This window comes from Emys orbicularis, chromosome 7, assembly GCF_028017835.1.
Source record: "Emys orbicularis isolate rEmyOrb1 chromosome 7, rEmyOrb1.hap1, whole genome shotgun sequence".
NCBI lineage: Eukaryota > Metazoa > Chordata > Testudines > Emydidae > Emys > Emys orbicularis.
This window is the reverse complement of record NC_088689.1, coordinates 71,026,454-71,048,812: the sequence shown is the minus strand read 5'-3', so window position 1 is coordinate 71,048,812 and position 22,359 is coordinate 71,026,454. Positions and strand designations below refer to the sequence as shown.

At 46.9% G+C, this 22,359-nt stretch overlaps 1 protein-coding gene across 1 annotated transcript in view; it reads right to left on the bottom strand.

The window, feature by feature from the left end:
* Positions 1-16,399, bottom strand: part of GDF10 (growth differentiation factor 10) — a 30,728-nt gene extending 14,329 nt beyond the window's left edge. Inside the window, exons 1-2 of the mRNA XM_065408441.1 lie at positions 16,105-16,399; positions 487-1,394 (exon numbers count right to left, since the gene is read on the bottom strand). Coding sequence (XP_065264513.1) covers positions 487-1,394; positions 16,105-16,399 — 1,203 coding nt within the window. The remainder of the gene's footprint in view (positions 1-486; positions 1,395-16,104) is intronic.
* Positions 16,400-22,359: the final 5,960 nt, after the last annotated feature.

Sequence of the window (22,359 nt, the reverse complement as noted above, 5' to 3'; positions counted from 1 at the left end):
TGGTTTGAGGTCATAAAACTAGAAATATTGGGGTGAAGTGTAAGTTGAAGATCCATATTAAGAAAAATTTCTTAATGGCGATATCTGTTAGGCTTCAGAATAGGCTCCGAAATAATTTGGTGGAAACCCTATAGAGGACAGAGCACTGGACTGGAACTCAAAAGACCTGGGTTTGTTTCCTGGCTTCGCCACTAGCCAGCTGGATGACCTTGGGCAAGTCACATCACCTCTCTGTGCCTTAGTTTCCCCAACTGTAAAATGGATATAGTGATACTGACCTCTTTTTAAAAGGGCTTTGAGATCTGTGGATGAAAAGCACCATTTAAGAGCTAGTTATTTGCATTAAACTAGATTGGACAGAGCCCTTGAGCATTGTGAAGAAGGGAAAAATCCCACAGTAGCAGGAGCAGTTGGATGGACTAAGTAATCTTAAATCAACATATTGCAAATAAAGACAAGTGCATCAGCAGTAGAGACTCATACTACCTTGGGCATTGGAAACTCGCAAGCCCCAGCACAGTAATATGCATCGAATGACTTGGGAGATATGATCCATTCATTCCAGCCAATGTCGGCAAAGTCCACTTTCATGTATCTTCTAGAGCAAATCCTGGGCTCGTTCCATTGTTTTCGTCTGGCTTTCTTCATGGTTTTCTCATCAAAATTTAGCATCTGAGATTTTGAGAGCACCTCTGTGTTTTCTTGCCCTTTCCTCCTCCGGTCCTTGCGTGAGGTTTTGGGTTTTAGGGACTTGTAGGCACTTTCCCATATGTCATGTTTGTTGTATTTGTTGTTGTTATATTCCACCTCCGGCAGCTCGTTGTTCTGGATAGAGCTGGAAAGAAATATGTCCCTCCTGACCCGGGTGTCTGTGGAAGCATTGGGGGATAGGCTGGGATCCCCATCGCTGGAAGGGAACGGGTCATATCGCTGTAGAGTCACGGCCACACTGTTGGGTTCTGATATGGCCAGGTCATTAGCATAAACCAGTATGTACGGTAAGTGATTGGTTTGCTGTTCGGGGAAGCCCTGGTATTTCTCTCCAGAGTCAAGCTCCACACAGAGGATGAGCTCACCATCCCGTTTAGATTCCTTTATGATGTGGGAGATGTCCTTCATCTGCCAAGCCCCTCGCCTGTGGAGGAACACCGTGACATTGCCTTTCACCAGCCCATAGGCGGAGTTCTGGAGAATGCTTCGGAAAATGAGGCTGAGCCGTGGGATCTGGGGCAAGTGGAGGAGGCGGCAGGATGAGTTCTTGGAGCGTTTGCAGAACACTTCTCGGTGCCGGGGGCGCTTGTCCGAGTAAAAGTGGAATGTGGCAGTGAGGATCAACTCTGAGTCCTGCATGGACGTCAGATTGAAGCAGTACAGGGGCTTCTGGTCCAATAGCTCTGCAAGAAAGTGAAGAGAGACCAACAGATCAACACTCAGGGGACAATATATAATTAACCATGAATGCCAAGCGTCACTAAATAGTTGGGCTTACAGACCCAATGCTCTTCTCATGTACCCCACTATAGGCCAAGAGTGACTGGGCTCAATGGAGTTAGACCAGCTTAAAACCAAGCTCAGTGAGAGGAGACTCAAAGCACCTAGAGACCCCAACAAGGTCAGTGCCCCAGTGTGCTAGGCTCTGTGTAAACACACAGGACTCCCTGCTCCCAAAGAGTTTATAGTCTAGGCAGCCAAAAGAAAGATGATCATCCCTCCTATACAGATGGGGAACAGAGGCATAGGGAAATTAAGTGACTTGCCCAAGGTCACACAGGGAGTGTGCGGCAAAGACGGGAACTGAATCCAGACCTTTTGTACTCTTGCCCACTGCCTTAACCAAAAGACCAGCCTTCCTCCCAGTTCCTTCTGCTCCTCCTCATTCCCATTCCTTCCCTACCTCGCTCTCTTTCCTACATCCCTCCCACAGGCCCTCTCTCCCATCCTGGGAGAAGGAACAGCCTCAACATCCAACAAGCCTAGAGCTCAGGAAGCCAGCACCCAAGGATTTGCTTTCAGCGAACACACACACATACAGGGGTCGTTCTGCTGCTGTGTCACCATCTTCCCATGGGCTGGGACAAAGCAGCCATGCCCCCCGTGACAGTTACCCCTCCCCTTGTGCATTGTGCTGGAGCCAGGCAGGTTCCTCCCAGTCACCAGGGACTCTGATCCTGGCACTGAGAGCAGGGAGACGGTGTTTCCTGTGCTCCTGATGCACCCTCTATGAGTGCCCAGCTAGTACGGAGAAGGAGGAACCAACCTGACTGATGGCTGCAAAGTGGCATAGTGCAGAGGTTCTCAAACTGGGGGGCATGCGCCCCCAGCAGGTATGGAATGTATTCTGGAGGTGATGCAAAAAGAATTATGAAAAATATTTACTGTGCACATTCAGAGCTGGGCAGCTGGAGAGCAGCGGCTGCTGGCCGGGCACTCAGGTCTGAAGGCAATGCTGCCATCATCAGCAGCAGAGAAGTCAGGGTTCCAATGCCATACCAGAGCTGGGTGCCCAGCTAGCAGCCGACGCACTCTGCCTTCAAAGCTGGGCGAACAGAGAACGGTGGCTGCTGGCTGGCCAGCCAATGGGGGCATGTAGTGAGGTGATGTGGCTCCCCGCCGCCCCGGAGGGGGAAGAGCCCATCCGGAGGCCGGAGTGGGCGGAGCTAGGGAGCTCTGAGCCCGCCCCTCAGAGGGTCAGGCGGCGACCCAGAAGTATAAAAGCTCGCCCTCACAGCTTAGTCAGGCCCCAGCCGCTGGAGAGACCAGACGTCTCCAGCCTAGCTAGTGACTGGGAAGACCCCGCGGCCCAAGGCAGCCGCCAGGACTGGCCGGGCCTGCCCTGCGCCCGCTATCCGGAGGAGCCGCCGGGCCTGCCGATCAATCCCTGCCCTGACGAACCCATGGTCCTGGATCCCCCAGAGGCCGACACCAGGACCCAGGTAGGCCCCGAGGGGGAGTGTGGAAGTAGCCCGGGGGCAGCCGACCCCAGTCTGGCTGCAGCACTGCCAGAGCCTATGTCAGTGTGTTGCGGACAGGATCCCCACTGCCAGCAGCGGGTCTTCTGCCGCTGCTAGGGCCCCGGGCTGGGACGCAGTGGAGTGGGAGGGCCTGTGTCCCCCCTGCCACCCAACCCGTGAGTGGCAGTCTCCCCCTCTCCCAGGCCTTTTGAGGCTTGGGGCCTACTAGTGTTGCTCAGCCCTGACTGAGGGCCTGAGCTCTTGACTCAGTGTTTGTTGCCCCGCCCTGACCTAGGGCCCGGGCTTAATACTTTGTACTCGTTTGTTGCTCAGTCCTGACTGAGGGCCTGAGCTCCTGACGTAGCATTATTGCCCGCCCTGAGCAGGGCCGGGCTTACCGTGTTCTTCCGGTTACAGCAAGAGCTGCCGAGGGAGACCCCCACGGCCGGACGAATTTCCCAAGCTCACCGGTGTGGCTCCCTGCAGCCCCGGAGAGGGTGGAGCCCCAGCAAACTCTTGTACAGGGCACAATCTACTACAGACACAAAGAAGAGGGGCATGATCAAATAAGTTTGAGAACCACTGGCATAGCAGACAGAGCAGTGGCCTGGGACTCAGGTGACCTGGGTTCTACTCCTAGCTCTGCCACTGCCCTGCTGGGTGACTATGCACAAGTCACTTTATTTCTCTGTGCCTCAGTTTAACCAGCTGTAAAATGAGGATAAGAATGCTGCTCTGCTTTGCAAAGTGCTTTGAGATCTATGGGTGAAGAGTGCTAGGTAGAGCTCGGTATTAATATAGTGGGGACAGGGCAGACTAACAGGATGGGGCACAAGGAAGGGGAAGTGCAAAGCAGAGACAGGATGGGGTGGCTGCTTCAGGATCTCCCATCCCTTCCTTTGACCTTCCTCATGCTCTTCTGCTTCCTCCCCAAGTCTGGCCTTGAGGCCCTCTGGTTCCCACTGACTCCCCTCAGCCATCCCTGGCTTTGTCCCCACTGCTTCTGCTAGGTGAGAGGCTCCAGTCTCCTCGGATACTCTTCCCTCTGCTCTGGGCACCCTGAGCAGGGAAGAAGGGACTATTTGTCTCGGGCGAGGAAAGTCCCACGGAGCTGTGAGACTGAGGCAATAGAGAGGCTTCTAACTGGAGATGGGCCAGAATCAGCCCCTGTGAGATTTGGGGATCTTTAGATTGGGAGCCAGTTCCAAGCTTTGGGGCTTGCCCATGGCAACTAGCTGGGTAGTTCATGGGCCATGTGTACCTTAGAGGATCACCAGTTATGTGGCATTAAGGAGGAGCCACCAGAGAGTCAAGCCAACAGGGAGGGAGGTTGGGAAGTGGAGCTAGTAGGGATTTTTGCCCTATGTGAGTTCTAGCAGCTCTGCCTCCCCTTACCAGGCAACACATTTGCCTGTCTGCTTCCCCCTCACCCCAATGCCAGTTCCCAACAGGAACCAAATAGAGCCCACCTCAGGAATGTGTGTACAGCTCCGTGGGGGCAGGGCTGTGGCAGCCACAACAGGTGGGGCAGCAGCACAAGGCTACCAGATTCATTGCGGGAGAGGCCTGCCTTCAGCTTCTTTGCAGAGGAGGGCCAAGGCAGCGAGAGGGAGTCAGAGGTGAGAGATGCAAGGGGGAAAGAGGCCAATGACAACAGATCGGAGGTGTGTAACCCTAGAACACTCAGTCCTAGGGGTATAAAGATGTGGAGGTTTAACTCCCCCCTTCCTCCCCCCATTCCCATGCTCCCACTTCTGCAGAGAAATTAATCTACTGATCCAGAGCATAAGACTGGGAATCAGGAGATATGGGTTCTACTCCGACACAGGGTTCAGGCGGGTTTGTTCTCAACATGACTAAGCCATGCTTCCCCAGCTACACTATTTATACACATGCTAGCTCTCACTGGGCTACCGCGAGTATGTGTATGTGGGCTGGGGAATCACACTCCTAACTTGTAGTGTAAACGTACCCTAAGTCACTTATATTCCTTGCCTCAGCTTCCCTATCTCTGTAATAGAGAGTAGTGCTTACCTACTTCCCAGGACTTAATACTTAGCTCTTTGTAGCTCTTCTTATTCACTGATCAGAAGGCACTTTACACAAGTGATTGGTAAAACTACTCCTGTTTGGCAGAGGGGAGAATAGAGGCAGAGAGAAGGGAAGTGAGTTGGTCACAGTCACACAGTAGCTCAAGAGCTGAGACTAGTAGCCAGGTTGTATTCACAGTCCAGTTCCATATCTGCTAGACTCTGCTGCAAATGTTTACAAAATGCTTTGCTAGTCGTTGGTGCATGCACACACAGAACTTCAGTGCAATATAGTTTCATATCCCTTCTCCCCATCACTCCCTTTCTCCACCCCCCCAACTACTAGGGATATGGACATGAAATCAGGGCTCTGCTAATTCTTCCCCACCAGAAACTAATTCATAATCACACCAATCAAGCACACAACTGATGCTGAAGAGATGTTGGACATTCTTCTGCAGTGGCCAAGTAGTAGCAAGAGACCCAGGTGAAATGGATTTGGGAGGTAAAGGCCCCTCAACAGCTTTAGCTAGTGTGAAATGAAGCTGCTAGACTTTTAAGCAGGCCATGCTGATCACAGTGCTGGCTGCCAGTTCATTTCCTATTGAAGTTACCTGAGACCCAGTTATTTTCTGAAGCTATCTTTCCCCTTCTGCCCCATCCTAGCAGTTATGATCCGTGGGGAACATCAGCTGCTGATTCCCAAGGGAACTCACCATCAGTGAGTAAGGTGCCATCAGTTTAGTGCTTATGTCTGCTTTTTACATGTGCAAGGTTCTGGATTGGAGTCCCAGGGGGACCAGCTGATCCAAAGAGCCACCAGTTGCAGTACAGAATGGAAGAGACACCTTCATCCAGACCTTCTTGTAAGAATGCAAATCAACTGGTAATTAATATGACTATTTCCAGGGAATAATCAGATAGGAGATTAAGGAAGATGCAGTGCAGAATATGGGAGGGTGTGGAATATTGCTGTCTGTTTTGGGAGGGCAATTGACAACAGAAAACACATCTGAGGTTCCCAGGGTACTTTAGATAGGACCTAAGACTAATATTCCTATAAGTCAGGTTAGCATGTTTCCCTATTTTACAAATACATTCTCTCATTTCTATTTCCCTATTTAAGACCAATGTTTTCAAACTTGGGTGTTTGATTTTCAGAGGTGCTGAGTACCCACAGCTCCTTTTGTCTTCACCTGGGGCAGTGGGAACTCATCATGTCTGTAAATGAGCTTACTTCTACATTTAGGAACCTAAAATCGATGTAAATCCCTAACCTTTGAAGATTTTCACCTATAAAGCTTGTCTGAGGTCACCCAGCAAACCTATGGCACAGTGGGACTTCTAATCCTATACTTTAACCAGTAGACCATGCTTCCTCCCTTTTATGCAGCATTTGGGGGTCTAGTTTAATGCATGGGGGGAAGTCTACTTTGCTTTTGCATATAGGTCCAAGTTCTGGTCCTACTGTAGTCAGTGGCAAGACTCCTATTGCGCAGGATTTGATTCTTAGGATTCAAACCTGACTCTTAAGCTCTAAGCATTTCATTCTGCATGCAAAATGCCCGTGTAATTAGCTCTTGTACAGTGTGCCGTTGTTCCATGGAGCAAGAAGCTATTTACACCATCCCCTGAGTTGTCCCATAAGGTACAGATTATTCAAGTTTTAGAGGGCTGTTTAGAAACAGCACCAGAATCAGCAGACTGCCCTCAATCTGTTATATATCAAAACAAAATCTTGGTGTTTTTATTTTTGTGACACAGCTGTAACAGCATTCCAGGCTCAGAAGAGTGGTAGCTTCCCTTCTAGTTTATCCATAGCCCTAGGTGTAAAGCATTTACATTTTCAAGGGCTGCATGGATCTGAAAGGTGTAAACACCACATGGAAAGTCTGTCCTTGGATTCCCATAGCATAGGGTTCCCACTGAAGACAATGGAAACCAAGGACACAGCTGACAACAGAATGTAGCGCACCAAGGAGGGCAAGAATTAGGATGATCTAGGGCAGTATAAATAAAAGTAGCAGGATGAAAGCAAGCACAGGAAAGCTTTGGCTGGTTGTTAATCATTAGATCCGTTAGGCTATGGAATAGCCTCAAGCAATCCAGCTTCCACTCTGTCCTCCTGGGAGACATTTAAGAGTGGGCATTACACTGGAGAATGTCTTGTAGGGTATAATGCCATATGTCTTGGGATAGGGTTGATGAAGTAAACTCCCTAATCGGTTTATTTCCATCCAATGTCTCTGGCGCTATGTACAGCAAAATGAATACTTTTACCTGCTAAACCCAACTGTTTACTTGCTCCAAGAACACATGGCATCCCCTAAAAATGCCATCATCAGCCTTACAATAGTCTGTGAAGTAGTGGTTCATTGGCACCCTTATCATAGACTCATAGACTCATAGACTTTAAGGTCAGAAGGGACCAATATGGTCATCTAGTCTGACCTCCCGCATGATGCAGGCCACAAAAGCTGACCCACCCACAACAGAATCTTCCAGCCTGCGACTCCTGCCCTATGCTGCGGAGGAAGGCGAAAAACCTCCAGGGCCTTTGCCAATCTACCCTGGAGGAAAATTCCTTCCCGACCCCAAATATGGCGATCAGCAGAACCCCGAGCATACAGGCAAGATTCTACAGCCGGACCCTCATTTTACCCGCGATGGCACGTTAATGCCTAATTGACTAAAATCACGTTATCCCATCAAACCATTCCCTCCATAAACTTATCAAGCCTAATCTTGAAGCCAGAGAGGTCTTTCGCCCCCACCGTTTCCCTCGGAAGGCTGTTCCAAAATTTCACCCCTCTGACGGTTAGAAACCTTCGTCTAATTTCAAGCCTAAACTTCCCCACGGCCAGTTTATATCCATTCGTTCTCGTGTCCACATTACTACTGAGCTGAAATAATTCCTCTCCCTCCTTGGTATTAATCCCTTTGATATATTTAAAGAGAGCAATCATATCCCCCCTCAGCCTTCTTTTGGTTAGGCTAAACAAACCGAGCTCCTCGAGTCTCCTTTCATAGGAAAGGTTTTCCATTCCTCGGATCATCCTAGTGGCCCTTCTCTGTACCCGTTCCAGTTTGAGTTCATCCTTTTTAAACATAGGAGACCAGAACTGCACACAGTACTCCAAATGAGGTCTCACCAGCGCCTTGTATAACGGAAGCAGCACCTCCCTGTCCCTACTAGAAATACCTCGCCTAACGCATCCCAAGATCGCATTCGCTTTTTTCACAGCCACGTCACATTGCCGACTCATAGTCATCCTGCGATCAACCAGGACTCCGAGGTCCTTCTCCTCCTCCGTCACTTCCAACCTGTGCGTCCCTAACTTATAACTAAAATTCTTGTTATTCATCCCTAAATGCATCACCTTACACTTCTCACTATTAAATCTCATCCTATTATTGTTACTCCAATTTACAAGGTCATCCAAGTCTCCCTGCAGAATATCCCGATCCTTCTCCGAATTGGCAATACCTCCCAACTTTGTGTCATCCGCAAACTTTATCAGCCCACTCCTACATTCGGTTCCGAGGTCAGTAACGAATAGATTAAATAAAATCGGACCCAAAACTGAACCTTGAGGAACCCCACTGGTGACCTCCGTCCAACCCGACAGTTCACCTTTCAGTACTACCCGCTGCAGTCTCCCCTTTAACCAGTTCTTTATCCACCTCTGGATTTTCATATCGATCCCCATCTTTTCCAATTTAACCAATAATTCCACGGCACAGTATCAAACGCTTTACTAAAATCTAGGTAAATTAGATCCACCGCATTTCCTTTATCTAGAAGGTCTGTTACTTTCTCAAAGAAGGAGATCAAGTTGGTTTGGCATGATCTTCCTTTCGTAAACCCATGTTGTAATTTGTCCCAATTGCCATTCACCTCAAGGTCCTCAACTACTTTTTCCTTCAAAATTTTTTCCAAGACCTTGCATACTACAGAAGTTAAACTACAGGCCTGTAGTTACCCGGGTCACTTTTTTTCCCCTTCTTGAAAATAGGAACCACATTAGCTATTTTCCAGTCCATTGGTACCACCCCCGAGTTTACAGATTTATTAAAAATTATCGCCAAGGGGCTTGCAATTTCTAGCGCCAGCTCCTTCAATATTCTAGGATGAAGATCATCCGGTCCGCCCGATTTAGTCCCATTTAGCTGGTCAAGTTTGGCTTCCACCTCTGATACTGTAATGTCAATCGCCCCTCCTTTATTCCCCTCTGTCCCGCTCCCTCTATTCCTAAGCCCTTCATTAGCCTTATTAAAGACCGACGCAAAATATTCATTTAGATATTGTGCCATGCCTAGATTATCCTTAATCTCCACTCCATCTGCATGCTTCAGCGGCCCCACTTCCTCTTTCTTTGTTTTCTTCCTATTTATATGGCTATAAAACCTCTTACTATTGGATTTAATTCCCCTCGCGAGGTCCAACTCTACACGGCTTTTGGCCTTTCTCACCGCATCCCTACATGCTCTGACCTCAATAAGGTAGGTTTCCTTGCCGATCTCTCCCCTCTTCCATTCTTTGTACGCTTTCTGTTTTTTCTTAATCGCCCCTTTGAGACGCCCGCTCATCCAGCTAGGTCTAATTCTCCTGCCCACTAACCGTTTCCCCTTTCTCGGGATACAGGCCTCGGACAGCACGTGCAACTTCAGCTTGAAATAATCCCAGGCCTCATCTGCCTTTAGCTCTCTAAGTATGTTAGCCCAATCCACTTCCCTAAGTAGTTGCCTTAATTTATTAAAGTTGGCCTTTTTGAAATCGTAAACCTTAGTCACAGTTTTATTTCTGTTAATCCTTCCATTTAGTTTAAACCGAATTAGCTCATGGTCACTCGAGCCAAGGTTGTCCCCTACAACCATTTCCTCAACGAGGTCCTCACTACTCACCAGCACCAAATCTAAAATGGCATCCCCTCTCGTCGGTTCTGCTACTACTTGATGTAGGAATTCATCTGCTAGCACGTCTAGGAACATCTGAGCCCTATTATTGTTACTAGCATTTGTTCCCCAATCTATGTCTGGGAAGTTAAAGTCCCCCATGATAACACAGCTCTTATTAGTTTTTACTTCCTTAAAAACATTAAATAGTTCTCTGTCCGCATCCAGGCTAGATCCCGGCGGTCTATAGCACACCCCAAGCAGTGTCTCAGGGAAGGCTCTAGTAGTTCTTTTACCCAGTGTAATTATTGCCCAGACAGACTCCGTCTTATCCATTCCATCACTTATTATTTCTTTACATTTTAGCTCATTATTGACATACAACGCTACACCCCCACCTTTACCTTTTTTCCGGTCATTCCTAAACAGCACATACCCTTCCATACCTGTACTCCAGTCATGACTACCATTCCACCATCATATTGACATCTACCTTGACATCAGTTGGCCTGGCTGAAAAACAGGCCTTCAGTTGATATTGTTGATGTTAGCTAGCCGAAGCGTCTCCGCTGTTCTTCACACTTCAATATAGGTATCTAATCAGCAGTAGCATCTGGATGCCCAAACCAACCTCAGAGCCCCATTGTGGTGGGTGTGGTGCATACACGGTAAGAGACAATCTCTGCCCCAAAGAACTTACAGTTGAAAGAGACCAAGGAAGAATTATTAGCCCTATTGTATAGAAGGGGGGTGGAGACATGGAGAAGCTAAATGACTTGCTTAAGGTTACACAGGAAATCTGTGGCAGAGCCAGGAACTGAACCTGGACCTCCCAAGTTTCAGCCCAGTGCTTTAAAGAAGTCCAAAGGCTACAGTGCTTCAAGCAGAGATGGCTGGAAAAGGGAATTTCCATTTAGCTGGAAATTCCACAATGGTGACACTTCGTTCCAAGGCAGAACAAGACACTGACATTGTGGAATTTCCATTGAAATGGGACGATCCAGTGACATGGGACAATCCACTTTGGTGTTGGCTTACCAGATGACATACTTGCAGCGAGCCAGCCTGCCTACCCCGCCCATCTGCCAGGCTGGAAATGAGATTGGCTGTTTTCTCTTGAATCTGTTGACAGAATTGACACATTCCCACAGAACATTTCAATTCCGTCTGTGCCCCTAAGAATCTATCAAAATGCCACCTGGCAAAAGGGTTCACCATTCTGTAACAGTAGCTCCTGACAGGCCTCATGAACTCACTACACCCAACACATTGCTTTTATAGTATTTATCCAAAGAAGGTCAAGTGAGGTATCTAGTAAAAGCTTGTGTCCAATTGAGCCTCATAATCACTGAGAGATGGATGTACTTAGGCTATTTAAGGAGTCATGTATATAGTCTGGAAAGCAGGTTTTAAAGTCTGAGTCAAAGCGGGGTTGACGAGCAGGTTTTGACCAGACAAAGGATATATATTCATTCCCCTGCCTTGGTTCACATGTAAAGTAAATAAGCATTGTAAGTCAACACAACGGAAGCCCCTTTGCATACAATGTCAACATGAAGATGTGAAGGCAACATGGAAACAGCTCACCAGGGAATTACCATGGGGTCATCCTGACTCCGGGGACAAAACAATGACTTTGGGGAACGTAAGGGGAAGGCAAAAAGACACCCCTTCATCCTTCGCTGAGGAAGCAAGGACAGTGCTTTCTGCATTTGTGAAAGGGGGACCCCATCCATTTTGGTTGGAGACACTGGGAGATTGCTTTAGGTGAGAGAAACTACTTTAGACAAAGGTTTAGCCCGTTCCAGTTAAGTTTAGACACTAGGGAGCATATTATACTTTTTGTTTGATATGTAACCATTCCTCTTTCCACCACTGTGCTCATTCACTTTCTCTTAAGCCTTAGCTTTTGATAATAAACTTATGATTACCCGTAAATAGAGCTCAGTGCTGTGATGTGATATTGGAGCTGATCCTCAGTTGAACCAGACAAGCTGGGGACAGTTTAGCTGGTAATTTCTGAGAGTGTCCAGAAGGGTGGGAGACTTCAGGGGAATGATCCAAGAGGACAAAGCAGTTGGGGTGCTCTTACCGTTAATCTGCAAAGCAAAGTAAGGGCTGCCAGAGCCCTGGGGAAATTGTTTGGGTGGCTAACAGACTGATGCTGTCAGGGAGCTGACACCCAGGTGAGCATCAGCAAGTCTGTCTCCTAAAGGAGGGGAGGCAGGGGTGTTTACAAGGTGACTCATACTCCTGGGCACCCCAAGAAAGTGTCACACTGTTGAATCAGCATTTTCCGACAGAACAGTTTTCCCATTGGAAAATTTTCAGCCAGCTCTAGTCTCAAGGGTTAAGTCTAATCACACAATCACAAGGGGGAGTCTAGTGATGGGCAGCCCTCCAAAGGGTCAGCGTTCAGGTTTGATTTGGGTAGCCCCAGCTTTTCCAAGCCTCTGGAGATTGGGAAAGTGGGGCTGGACATCTCAACAAGCTTTCCCAGACCGCCAACCATGAGCAGAAACAGCCTCTTAGCACTTCCATGTCCTGCTGGACACCAGGCGTGGCCACTGCTCCACTCAGGAAAGCGTGGAAAATAAGTATCTCTCCGTGATGACTGAGTCCTTGGTTTAGCAATATAGCGGTCCATGGTCCAAATGAAGGAGCCTGGCTGTTCAGCAGACAGTCCACTAGGGGGCTCCAAAGCAGTTGCATGACTTCAGACTAGAGCTAGGCTGCATTTTGGGGAGGATTTCAACATTTCAAAATTTGGTTTTGTTCCAATTCAGAACAAAAAATCAAAATTTTGATGTTCTCCACAAAATGGAATGGGACGCTGGAAGAGCCAGGTGGGCAAAGTGGCAGGAGACCAAGTTGCCTGTGCAGCCTTTATTAGGCTCTCTTGTGCGTGTGCATTATGATGCAATCTTTAAGTACATGATTGCATTGCTTTCCCCACATCTGCATGACCCCTGTCTCATTAGTGCATAAGATGGAGGTGCTCAGGGAATGAGTTGGGGTTGTGTAGCAAAGGAGGCTGGTGTCTGTTGGAGCACTGCTTTGTTCACGAAGTTGGGAAGCATGTAGTAATGCAACATGAACAGAAAGGATGGTCTCGTGGTTTAGACACACTTGAATACCGCCCAGGAGAACTGAATTCTGTCTGCCGCAAAAGTGTAGATGATTCTCAGTGTGTCACAGGGGGTCATAAATTGTGCGTCCGGCTTTCTGGATGCCCAGTGTGAAACATCTGGGGCCAGATTTGCAGAACTGCTGAGCACTCATGACTGCAACTGGAGCAGATTGGCACTGTGCTTTGAACATATGGAGTTCTGAGTGCTTGGAAACAAAAATCAAGCCTGGGGAGTCTCAGATTGGGAGCCCCAAGTCAGCGGATACTTTTGCCAATTTGGGCCTTAATATGTTTGCCTCATGTCCCCATTTGTAAAATAGAGTTGGTACCTCCCTATTGTCCGAAACCCCTGTGAGGTAATGCCATTACTCTTTTTGCAGCACTCTTATTACAGCAAGGAGCACTACGGATGAGCCCACAAGGAAGTTAACTTGGTATTCAGTGCAAAGTTTAGATGGTGTGTAGCAAATAGGGCACAGGGCTACATTTGAATGAGGAAGATGAGAAATATTGAATCACTACTCAGTCAGTGAGCACCATCCATGTTATGCACTGAATGAGACAGGGATCCTGTGGAAGAAAACATTAGTATGTGATCTTGTCATTAAGGACAGTCTCATAATGCATATGTACTGGGGGACAAATTAAGATTGCATGGGCAACCCTAATTCTGGCATTTCTTAACTTCAGCGTGCTTGATCCAACTGTCTTTTAAATATGTAATATGATATATCCTAATGCAAACAGCCTTATGTTACAGAGGACCATGGGAATCTTAGGAAGGATGTACCCAACTATTTTTTTTAAACCTAGAGCTATCACTGGAAGAGGGAAACGAACAGATTTTATAGCTGCCACATTTTTTTGCCTGTCACAATAAAGGGTTGCCATAGGTGTTGTCTGTACAGAAATTTCATGTATGTTGCTAAAAGAAAGTGATGCTTCCCTGTCCCCCAAATTCCCCCCTCGCCCAAGAACTCTAGGATATCATGAAGGAAAGGAAGGAAAAATCAGATCATTTCTCCCATGCTGGTCTTGGACATTCTTATACAGTAGTTAATCTCAGAAAATGGTGATCCATATTTTGTAAATTACCAGGGACAATAATGAGAAAAGAATGTTATTTCCTTAATAATTTGGCCACAAGGGGCCTGGTGGAGGGGCTTTTCTCTTTCAGGCTGCTGAAGAAAGAAAGGAGATCTAGTAGAGAATACACTAGGTTGGGAGTCAGAACTCTGGTTTCAGACCTGGCTTTGCATTTTACTCACTGTGTGAGTTTGGGCAAGTTACTTCCAATGCTCTGTGCCTCAATTGGACTATCAATAAGATGGATATCAAAATACCCGCCTTTGTGAAGTTATGTTGATCTGTGAGACTGTGGGTAAGAAATGCTGCTACTTAAATGCTAAGTACTATTACATTTCAATAAATGGCATGTGTGTATGTTTTAAAATAAACTCAGCCACCCAAGTCTATTCAAGTTACTTTTAAAACAGATTAACCAGAGTATGAGTAAGATTACATCATAGGAAAGAAGGAACTGGCTTACCAGATCAGACCAGTGGTCCAGGACCCTGTCTCAGGCAGTAGCCAGTATTAACTGCTTCACTGGAAAGTGCAAGAAATGCTGTATGTAGTAGTACGATAAGCAATCATCTGCCATTGGGGAAGTTTCTTCCTAGCCCCCATCAGTAAGTGGTTGGCTAATGCTCTGATAAAGGAGGGTTTGCTCCCTTCCAAATGTCTGGGATTTTTAATAAAACTCTAGATGTGCACATTAACCTTAAATGCATTCAGCTGAGCATCAACTCCGTGCAGAAAATGTTGTCCATTTTAAACTACATTTTACATATACTTACAATACTGAAAAGTAAGTTAATGTGCATTGTTATAGCAATGACTTACTAATAACTGCTTACTATAAAATATTACATACTGCGTTGCACTTCACAGAATGCAAGTGTTTTTAAAAACCTATGCAATCCTGATACCGATTCAAGTTTTTAATGTGCTTATCTAAAACATCCTGAATGCACTAACGAAGTGGGCATTCACCCACGAAAGCTTATGCTCCAATACATCTGTTAGTCTTAAAGGTGCCACAGAACCCTCTGTTGCTTTTTACAGATCCAGACTAACACGGCTACCCCTCTGATACTAAAATAAAAAGCCTCTTTTGAAGTGAGAAAAATGATACATGTATTGGAATTCCAAAAGGGAGGATTTTTTTTATTTTGCTAATCTTTCCTAATTCGTCTAAACAATATCTTAACCCTGTGCTGAAAAGGGTTTCCCAAAGATGCCATTGGCCCAGGCACTAATGCCAATGCTGTATTTGTTTTTTTTTTGTTTTTTTTAACAAAGTGCCAAATAAGCCTCAGTCTAAATATTGAACATGGCTTTTCTTCAGTTAAGTGATGGACAGTTTCCTAGATTGATTTAACAAACGCATTTCAGAATAAAGTGATTTGGATGTAGCAGGTCTCCCATTGATGTAAGGCAGCAAAGGAAGACAGATTCCCCCACCCACTCTATTCTTTTTAGAGCTAATACTAGGTACCACAATACAGGGAGAGAGAGAAGTTTTAGAAGGTCCCATAGGTGGCGCTGTTTCTAAGAGGCTTCTGGAATTCTTTAAGTTTGCACAGTTGTCATCGTAGTTGGGGACTTTTTAATTATCTTAGGAGCGAGGAGACCCCTCTGAACTAGCGGGAGGCCCTTTGGGAAATCGCTTCTCCTGGCTGATAGTTTTCTGCCACGCCAAGGGCTGCTTTAAAAAAGGCGGACAGTAGTTTTTTGGTAAACAAATGCGTCCTCTGTCGGCTTCTGGGCACGCATGGAGACTGGACGTGGCTCCCAGAGCAAAGGGAACGGGCAGCGTAGGTGTTAGCAGGGAAGCATCCAGCATTGCTCATCTAGGCAAGGAAACCTTCCACCTCCGTCACCGACACTCCGCACAGCTAGGGACAGGTTCGCAGGAGTCCGCCTGCAGCGAGCCTGCACCAGAGGACGGGAGCTCTGCCCACGACCCCGGGGCCCCCCACCCCCGCAGTGCCTCTGACCCCCACCCCCCGCGCGGAGCTCCGCAAGGGCTTACCCAGCCTGGCTTTGAAGCTGCGCACCGTGTTGCCGTCCCCAGGCCGGCTGCCTTCCCGGCTGTACTTCTCGTAGAGTTTAAGCATGTGGACAGCTACCGCGTCCTGAGCGAGGCTGCCCAGCGCCGGGGAAGGCGAAGAGCCCCCCGGGGGGTCCCTGCTGGGGGAGGCGATGGCCAGGGGAGCCGCAGGGGGCCTGGGCTTGCGGCTGGCACTTTCCTCCTCCGCGGGGAGCGTGTGGCAGCCCCCCTGCCCCAGCGCCCAGAGCAGCAGCCAGCACGCCAGGGGGCCGGCCATCGGGGGGATCCTGCTGCACCGAGACCCGCGGGGATCTGCGGAGCCGCGCGCCGGCTCGGGGATGCTGCAGCCTGGCTAGCGGCGCCCGCTGGCTGGGGCTCCAGGTTCCCCCTGCTGCAGCCGCTCTCCTGGTGCCCCGGGATGCGGGCTGGCGTGGGGAGGTGGGAGCGACCCCTCCGCGCTGCTGATGCCGAGCCCGCTCGGCCAATCCCCTGGCCCGCGAGGTGAGCAGCGCTGGCACCGGGGCTGGGGGAGGTCGGGCTGGGCTGGGGGCACGGGGGGAGGGACACACACACCAGACCATGCGCGGCTCTGAAATTGACTCGCCGGGGGGCGAGGGTTTCCGGGGGCTGGGAAAGTTTGCAGGGAGCGCTACGGTTAGTTCCCTCTGCTTCCAATATAGCGTCTGCATTAATTCGAGCTCAGCCACTGATGGGAGACATTCCACAGCCGCGGCTGGGGCCCCAACCTGAACAGGGGAGCACCTTGGGTTCCATAAAGCCAGGGGAAGGAGGGAGGAGAGATTAAGACATGATCATAGGAAGACAGCTAGGAGGAAGTCGCTCTAGTAAGCAAGTAGTAGAGAGGGATCGATCGGTAGATGGGAGCAGAAATACTCACAAAGCAAGAGGGATACGCTGATAGATGCCGAAAGAAACAGAGGGTTAGATTAAAGCAAAACCTACCGTGCAATCTCAAAAGGCATTACCCCTCTCTGTTTGCTGCAAGAATGTAGGAGAGGTGAATCAATCAGCTAGCAATTGTTATGTATTCTTGGGAGAGCTAACCTGAGCTGTCCTGCCATGAAACAAGGCTCATTGCTAATAATTCTGAAGCAGGTATTTAAATTGCAAGGGTTAAAGGGGGAGGAAAGGCTTGGAGTTTGAGCATTGGAAGCATTTCTGAGTGTGATCTGAAGCGGGAAGAGGCAGGAGGGATTTCTGAAGGGTTTACTTGGGCTGGGAATTGAGTTAGGTGTATGTTGCATCATGGCCAAGTCGTCATGCGATGCAGGTTTTTCTGAACTACAGGTCATAGCTGCCCAGTGGATATAAATGTAGTTACAGTGAACTGCAGTTTTCAAGTTGATCTGTGAGGGAGAGGTGTGTATTTGAACTGAATTAGTTCATTCTGCCTCTCTTTTTAAAGCTGTTCCTCCCAAAGCCAAGACAAGTTACTTTTCTTGGAGAGTACACAATGCAATAATTGAAAAAATTGTTGGAAAAAGCTCCTGTTGCTGTGTATAACACAACCTTTTTGTGATTTTCTAACCTTGGAGTGTCAGATTGGAGCAGATACTATTGAAAGCCTCTGAACCACAAGTTTGTCGTTTTTGGACCGGGGCAAAGAAAGGTTTGATTCATTTTTAAAATTAGCACCAGGCTACAGTTGCTCTGGTCCTCTTCCATGTCTGAAATGAACAATTTGCAAATACAAATTTGCCCAAAGTAAGTTGCTAAAGTATCAAACCTCCCATTAATTAATCGTTGCTTATAAATAATCCAGACCATCCTTTGATGCTTTTTCTGTTTCTCCATGGTAGCATGCTCATGACCTCCACTGGGGGCATGAGCAAACCTTTTGTTGTTTGTGGTTTTTGTCTGTAGTGTTTCTATACAATCAAGGTCCTGTGAAAAGGAGGAAGAGGCAGCAGGAGGTAGGAACAAGCTGGGCTATTTTGGACCAATGTCCTATTAAAATGTTCTCTCTCCCCTTAACTCACTCCAAACTCCTATTCAAACCTACACTTTGTATCAGTCTTTAACCTGCACTAAAACCTGTAGGACACTGATACTTTGACATTGTTGGGAAAGAATTAAAGAATCAACCAGGGATGGCTAATATTTCTTGCCTTATTTTATTGCAGAACAGCAGGAATTCAAAGTCTTTACAGCTCTGGTACTTTGACTCTTTTATGCAGCTGAGATGATGAAATAAAAATGTGTTTGGTAAAGGAATTCAAATTAGCACTGGATCACATAATTCCCCTGTTCTGAATATGGCCAATCAATGGCATCTCTAAGGCATCTACAGGCAAGAGCTATGCAATTTCTGCTCATGCAGAATAATATTCCTAGCGTGGAAATTTCTGCTAATTAAAGCCTTTGCCAAGTAAAGAGCCTTTTTTTAAATAGCTCAAGTCACAGCTTTGTGAGCAAGGACTTGGGGAAATCTCACTATAGTTAGAACACACATTCAAGATTTTAAATTGCAGATCGCTTCCTGTGACAACCAACATTCTGTAAATAATGTTGCACACCATTTAATAACATTCATATATGAAACAGCAAACAATGTTTCTTATGGAACCAGAGACACCTGTACAAAGGAACTGTTTTGACCTGGACATGTGCTTTGTCACAGTAATAAATGCAGGAAATATAGGGTGAATCTCCTTTTTTTAGTTCTGAAATAAAGCAGCATATTAAAGTCTTTTTTTGTTTTTAAGAGTCTAAAATCTTTTTGAAATTTTCTTTCTTTCTTTCTTTCTATAATAATGCCAGTAGCCAGGATAATGAAGGTTAAAACTCCAGGGAAGCTGTTAAAACATGAATTATTACCAAGTTTGGACTTTAGCCCAAATTTCTGGTTATGACCTAGCATAGGTCATTCATTTCTCACATGCAAAAATATCTTGCTCTGTGTAATGCTGCATTATTAGCCAGGATTACCCAAGACCATTCCTTACATCCATAATCATTCAGAACAATCAATGCGTGTGTCCTCTCTTAGAGCACTCCCAGGAAACCAGCCATCCTAAAATAATAACCAGATCCCCCTCTGCTAGACAGAATAAATGGGCCTTGTAGCATTCACCCGGCACCTGACTGAGTGAGGTGCCGAGCAGCTTCAACTCCCATCAGTTTCAATGGAGAGGAGGGCACTTGGCACCATTCATCTCAGTGTCTTGTAGGACTGGGCTCCAAATATGGCCTCCATCAGCTCAATGTAATGTCAAAGGTATGGCCCAGATCATGGGAGGGGAGGGGGTTCCTCTGAAGGAAATGTCCACCAAGATCTCATTGTAGAGCTTTTCCACATTGTCTCACTGTGGGGCCAGAGTTTGCTCCTCCTCACAAGAAAGGCCAAAGGGTCTGCCAGTGGATGGCCTGGATCTGTGTGTCTGCCCTGTGGTCCTCTCTTTATGCACAGAATGGGTACAGCACAGGCAGTGACTCCCTCATGCCGCCACCACCCACAAGCCTCCATCTTCTTCTGGTGGAACTTTTCCATGGGTTTGGTCACTGGCTTCTCAGCTATGCTCTCTAGCAGGGATCCCAATTAGTGCCAGCTGTAGTGGTTATGTGATCTGGACAACTCTTTGCTGGGCGCTGGACTGAGATGCAAACTCAGTTCACTTAGGACAACAAATAGCCATAAGATTGCAACAGTCATGTCACCACCAACTAGAGCCTGTTGAAAACTATTATTGTGCTCTGTGGAAAATTTTGATTTTTTTTTCCCCCAGTGGAAATTCAAATACTGAAAAATGTTGGCCAAACGCCAAAATATTGTGCTATGGAAATACTGCCATAGTCCTCATGGTGGGAACTGTAGTTTGGGTGCCACCTGGTTCCATTCTCTGCAGGCCATTTCCCTATTGGGAGACAGGAGGTGGTGCATCATAGAAGTCCCTGGCCATGGTGCATGATGGGGGATGTAGTCCAGCTCAGGAGCTCAGCCCATAGAGGAGAATGGGGACATGAGGCAACTGAACTATTGTGTTTTTGGCTGAAATATTTTGGTTTTCAGACATTTGGGTATTTTGGTGAAAAATCAACCTGGAAAACACGTTTTTTTTTTTTTTTTTTTTAAACATTGTTTAGCTGAAGATCCAGTTTTCTGTTGAAAAACAGTTTTGATGAAAAGATTGCAACAAGTCCTCCCACCCAATCTGGCTAGATACCAGCCAGCAGTTTATAGGGGAAAGGCCCTACATCCCATTGCCAGTCCCTTGAGTCAGCTAGTTCTCTAGTCAGCAAAGACTTTACTGAGGTCAGTGTTCAGTGTAAGTTCAGAGCACAGCCTGATGCAGTTAACAGGCAAGATCAATACCTGCTGAGCAACAGTCGCCAATATAAACACTGGTGCTTTTCATGAGAGCAAGCAGGGTTGGGGGGTGAATGCTTTGGGTTGGTCTGAGGCATTATGTACTTAATGGCCAGCTGCAATATGCATCTTTTGACTCCTGCTCTGAAGTGGAATTTCAAGGGGTGGAAAATTACAAAGCAGCAGCTGGGAACCACAGTCCCATTGCAGACAGGCCTGGGGTCTCTGCAGCAGTTTGCTGCTTTCTGGTCTGTACCAAAGATGAAAGGGACAAGTTCCACTTGTATAGGGAGGGTGCACTCACTGGTGACTGGAATAGAAAAAGCATATGGGAGCATCTAGAGACATGGTGAGTGCTAAGGCCATTGGTTTCAATGGGAGCTAGGTGCCTAAATACCTTTGAGGATGTGCATGACACTCTTGTCCCTGAGTTAATACTGACCCAATGCTCCATCAGCATGTTTCAGGGCCGCATGCTATGGTTAAGGATGAGGGTTGTGATCATTCAAATAGATTCCATAGTACCTCCTCCCCCACCCCCACCCCGAAAGAGCAGCTCTATTATGGAAGCCTGACCAGCCTCCATTCGGGGCTATTCATAGATTTTTAAGGCCAGAAGGAACTATTATGATCATCTATTTGACTTCCTGCCAGAGAACCTCCCCCACTAAATTCTGAATAAAGGCTATAACTTCTGTCTGATCGCTAGCAGATTTCTTAGAAAGCACTTCCAGTCTTGGCTTAAAGACTGCAGGGGATGGAGAACCCACCCCATCTCTTTGTAAGTTGTTCTGGGGGGTTAATTATTCTCACTGTTCACCATTTGCACCTTAATTCTGGTCTGAATTCATCTATTTTCAGTCCAGTTCCATTATTGTCTACATCCCTAAATTCCCCCTGCAGTTTCAGTTCTAGTGTTTTACTTCCTGCCCTACACTGCTGCACAGGGTTTCCATGCAGTATTAAGCTGCTGTTTGTGTTCTATCCAGAGCTGACCGCATCATAGATGGGACTGAAGGGAATGTATATATAAAGGGCCTGATTAAAGTCCCTATAGAAGTCAATGGCAATCTTTCCATTGACTTCAATGAGTCTGGGATCAAATTAAAGATGTGTAAACTACTATGGGATTAAAGGTGCTATATTAATGGAAGGGATTACAATCTATTCATACAAAAAAACGTTTTTTACCTTAGGCGGCTTGGATCCATATGGGTATTTTGCTTGTTGCCAAACACTTCTATGAGGACTTGTGAGTTTTCTTTCTTACCATGACTTTTGTGGGCTAAACTAATTCCCCGTCTTACACCACTGATTTTGGTGGAATTACACGTGGGAAAAATCTGGCCCTGTGACTTTACACATTTTTGCTAGATTGATCACAGCCTTTCCCGAAAATAGATCACGCCAGAATGACAACCACAGAAATAATCATTTGAAACTCCACAATAGTCCTCATTCCCTGCAAATTGAAAAATGAGGCTTTGAACTAGAATGTTTTGTTCTCCAACCTCACACTAACACTTCATTAACGTTATATAACTCTCAGGCTATTAAGAAGGGCCTATTACAAGACAGAGTGGGCAGGATTATTTGACTAGAGAAAACCAGAGCATCACACTAAATGAAGGACCAAATTCATAGCTGTCATCTTCTCCTGGTACCCATTGTCTGCCACTGAAGCCTTGGTTAATAAATTTCAGCAATCACTTATTTTAAACTCAGCTTCACCTTTAGCCCTACACAAACCTGCTGTTATCACACGCCTGTTGAAGATTGGGAAAGGCAGTTCCTCCATAAGAATGACACTCAAACATTGACACACACAAAAAACATTGGTACCCCAATCCCCTCCCCCCAACCAACTCTGGAACCAATCAACCTTAAAAAACAAAACCAAACAACCCCCC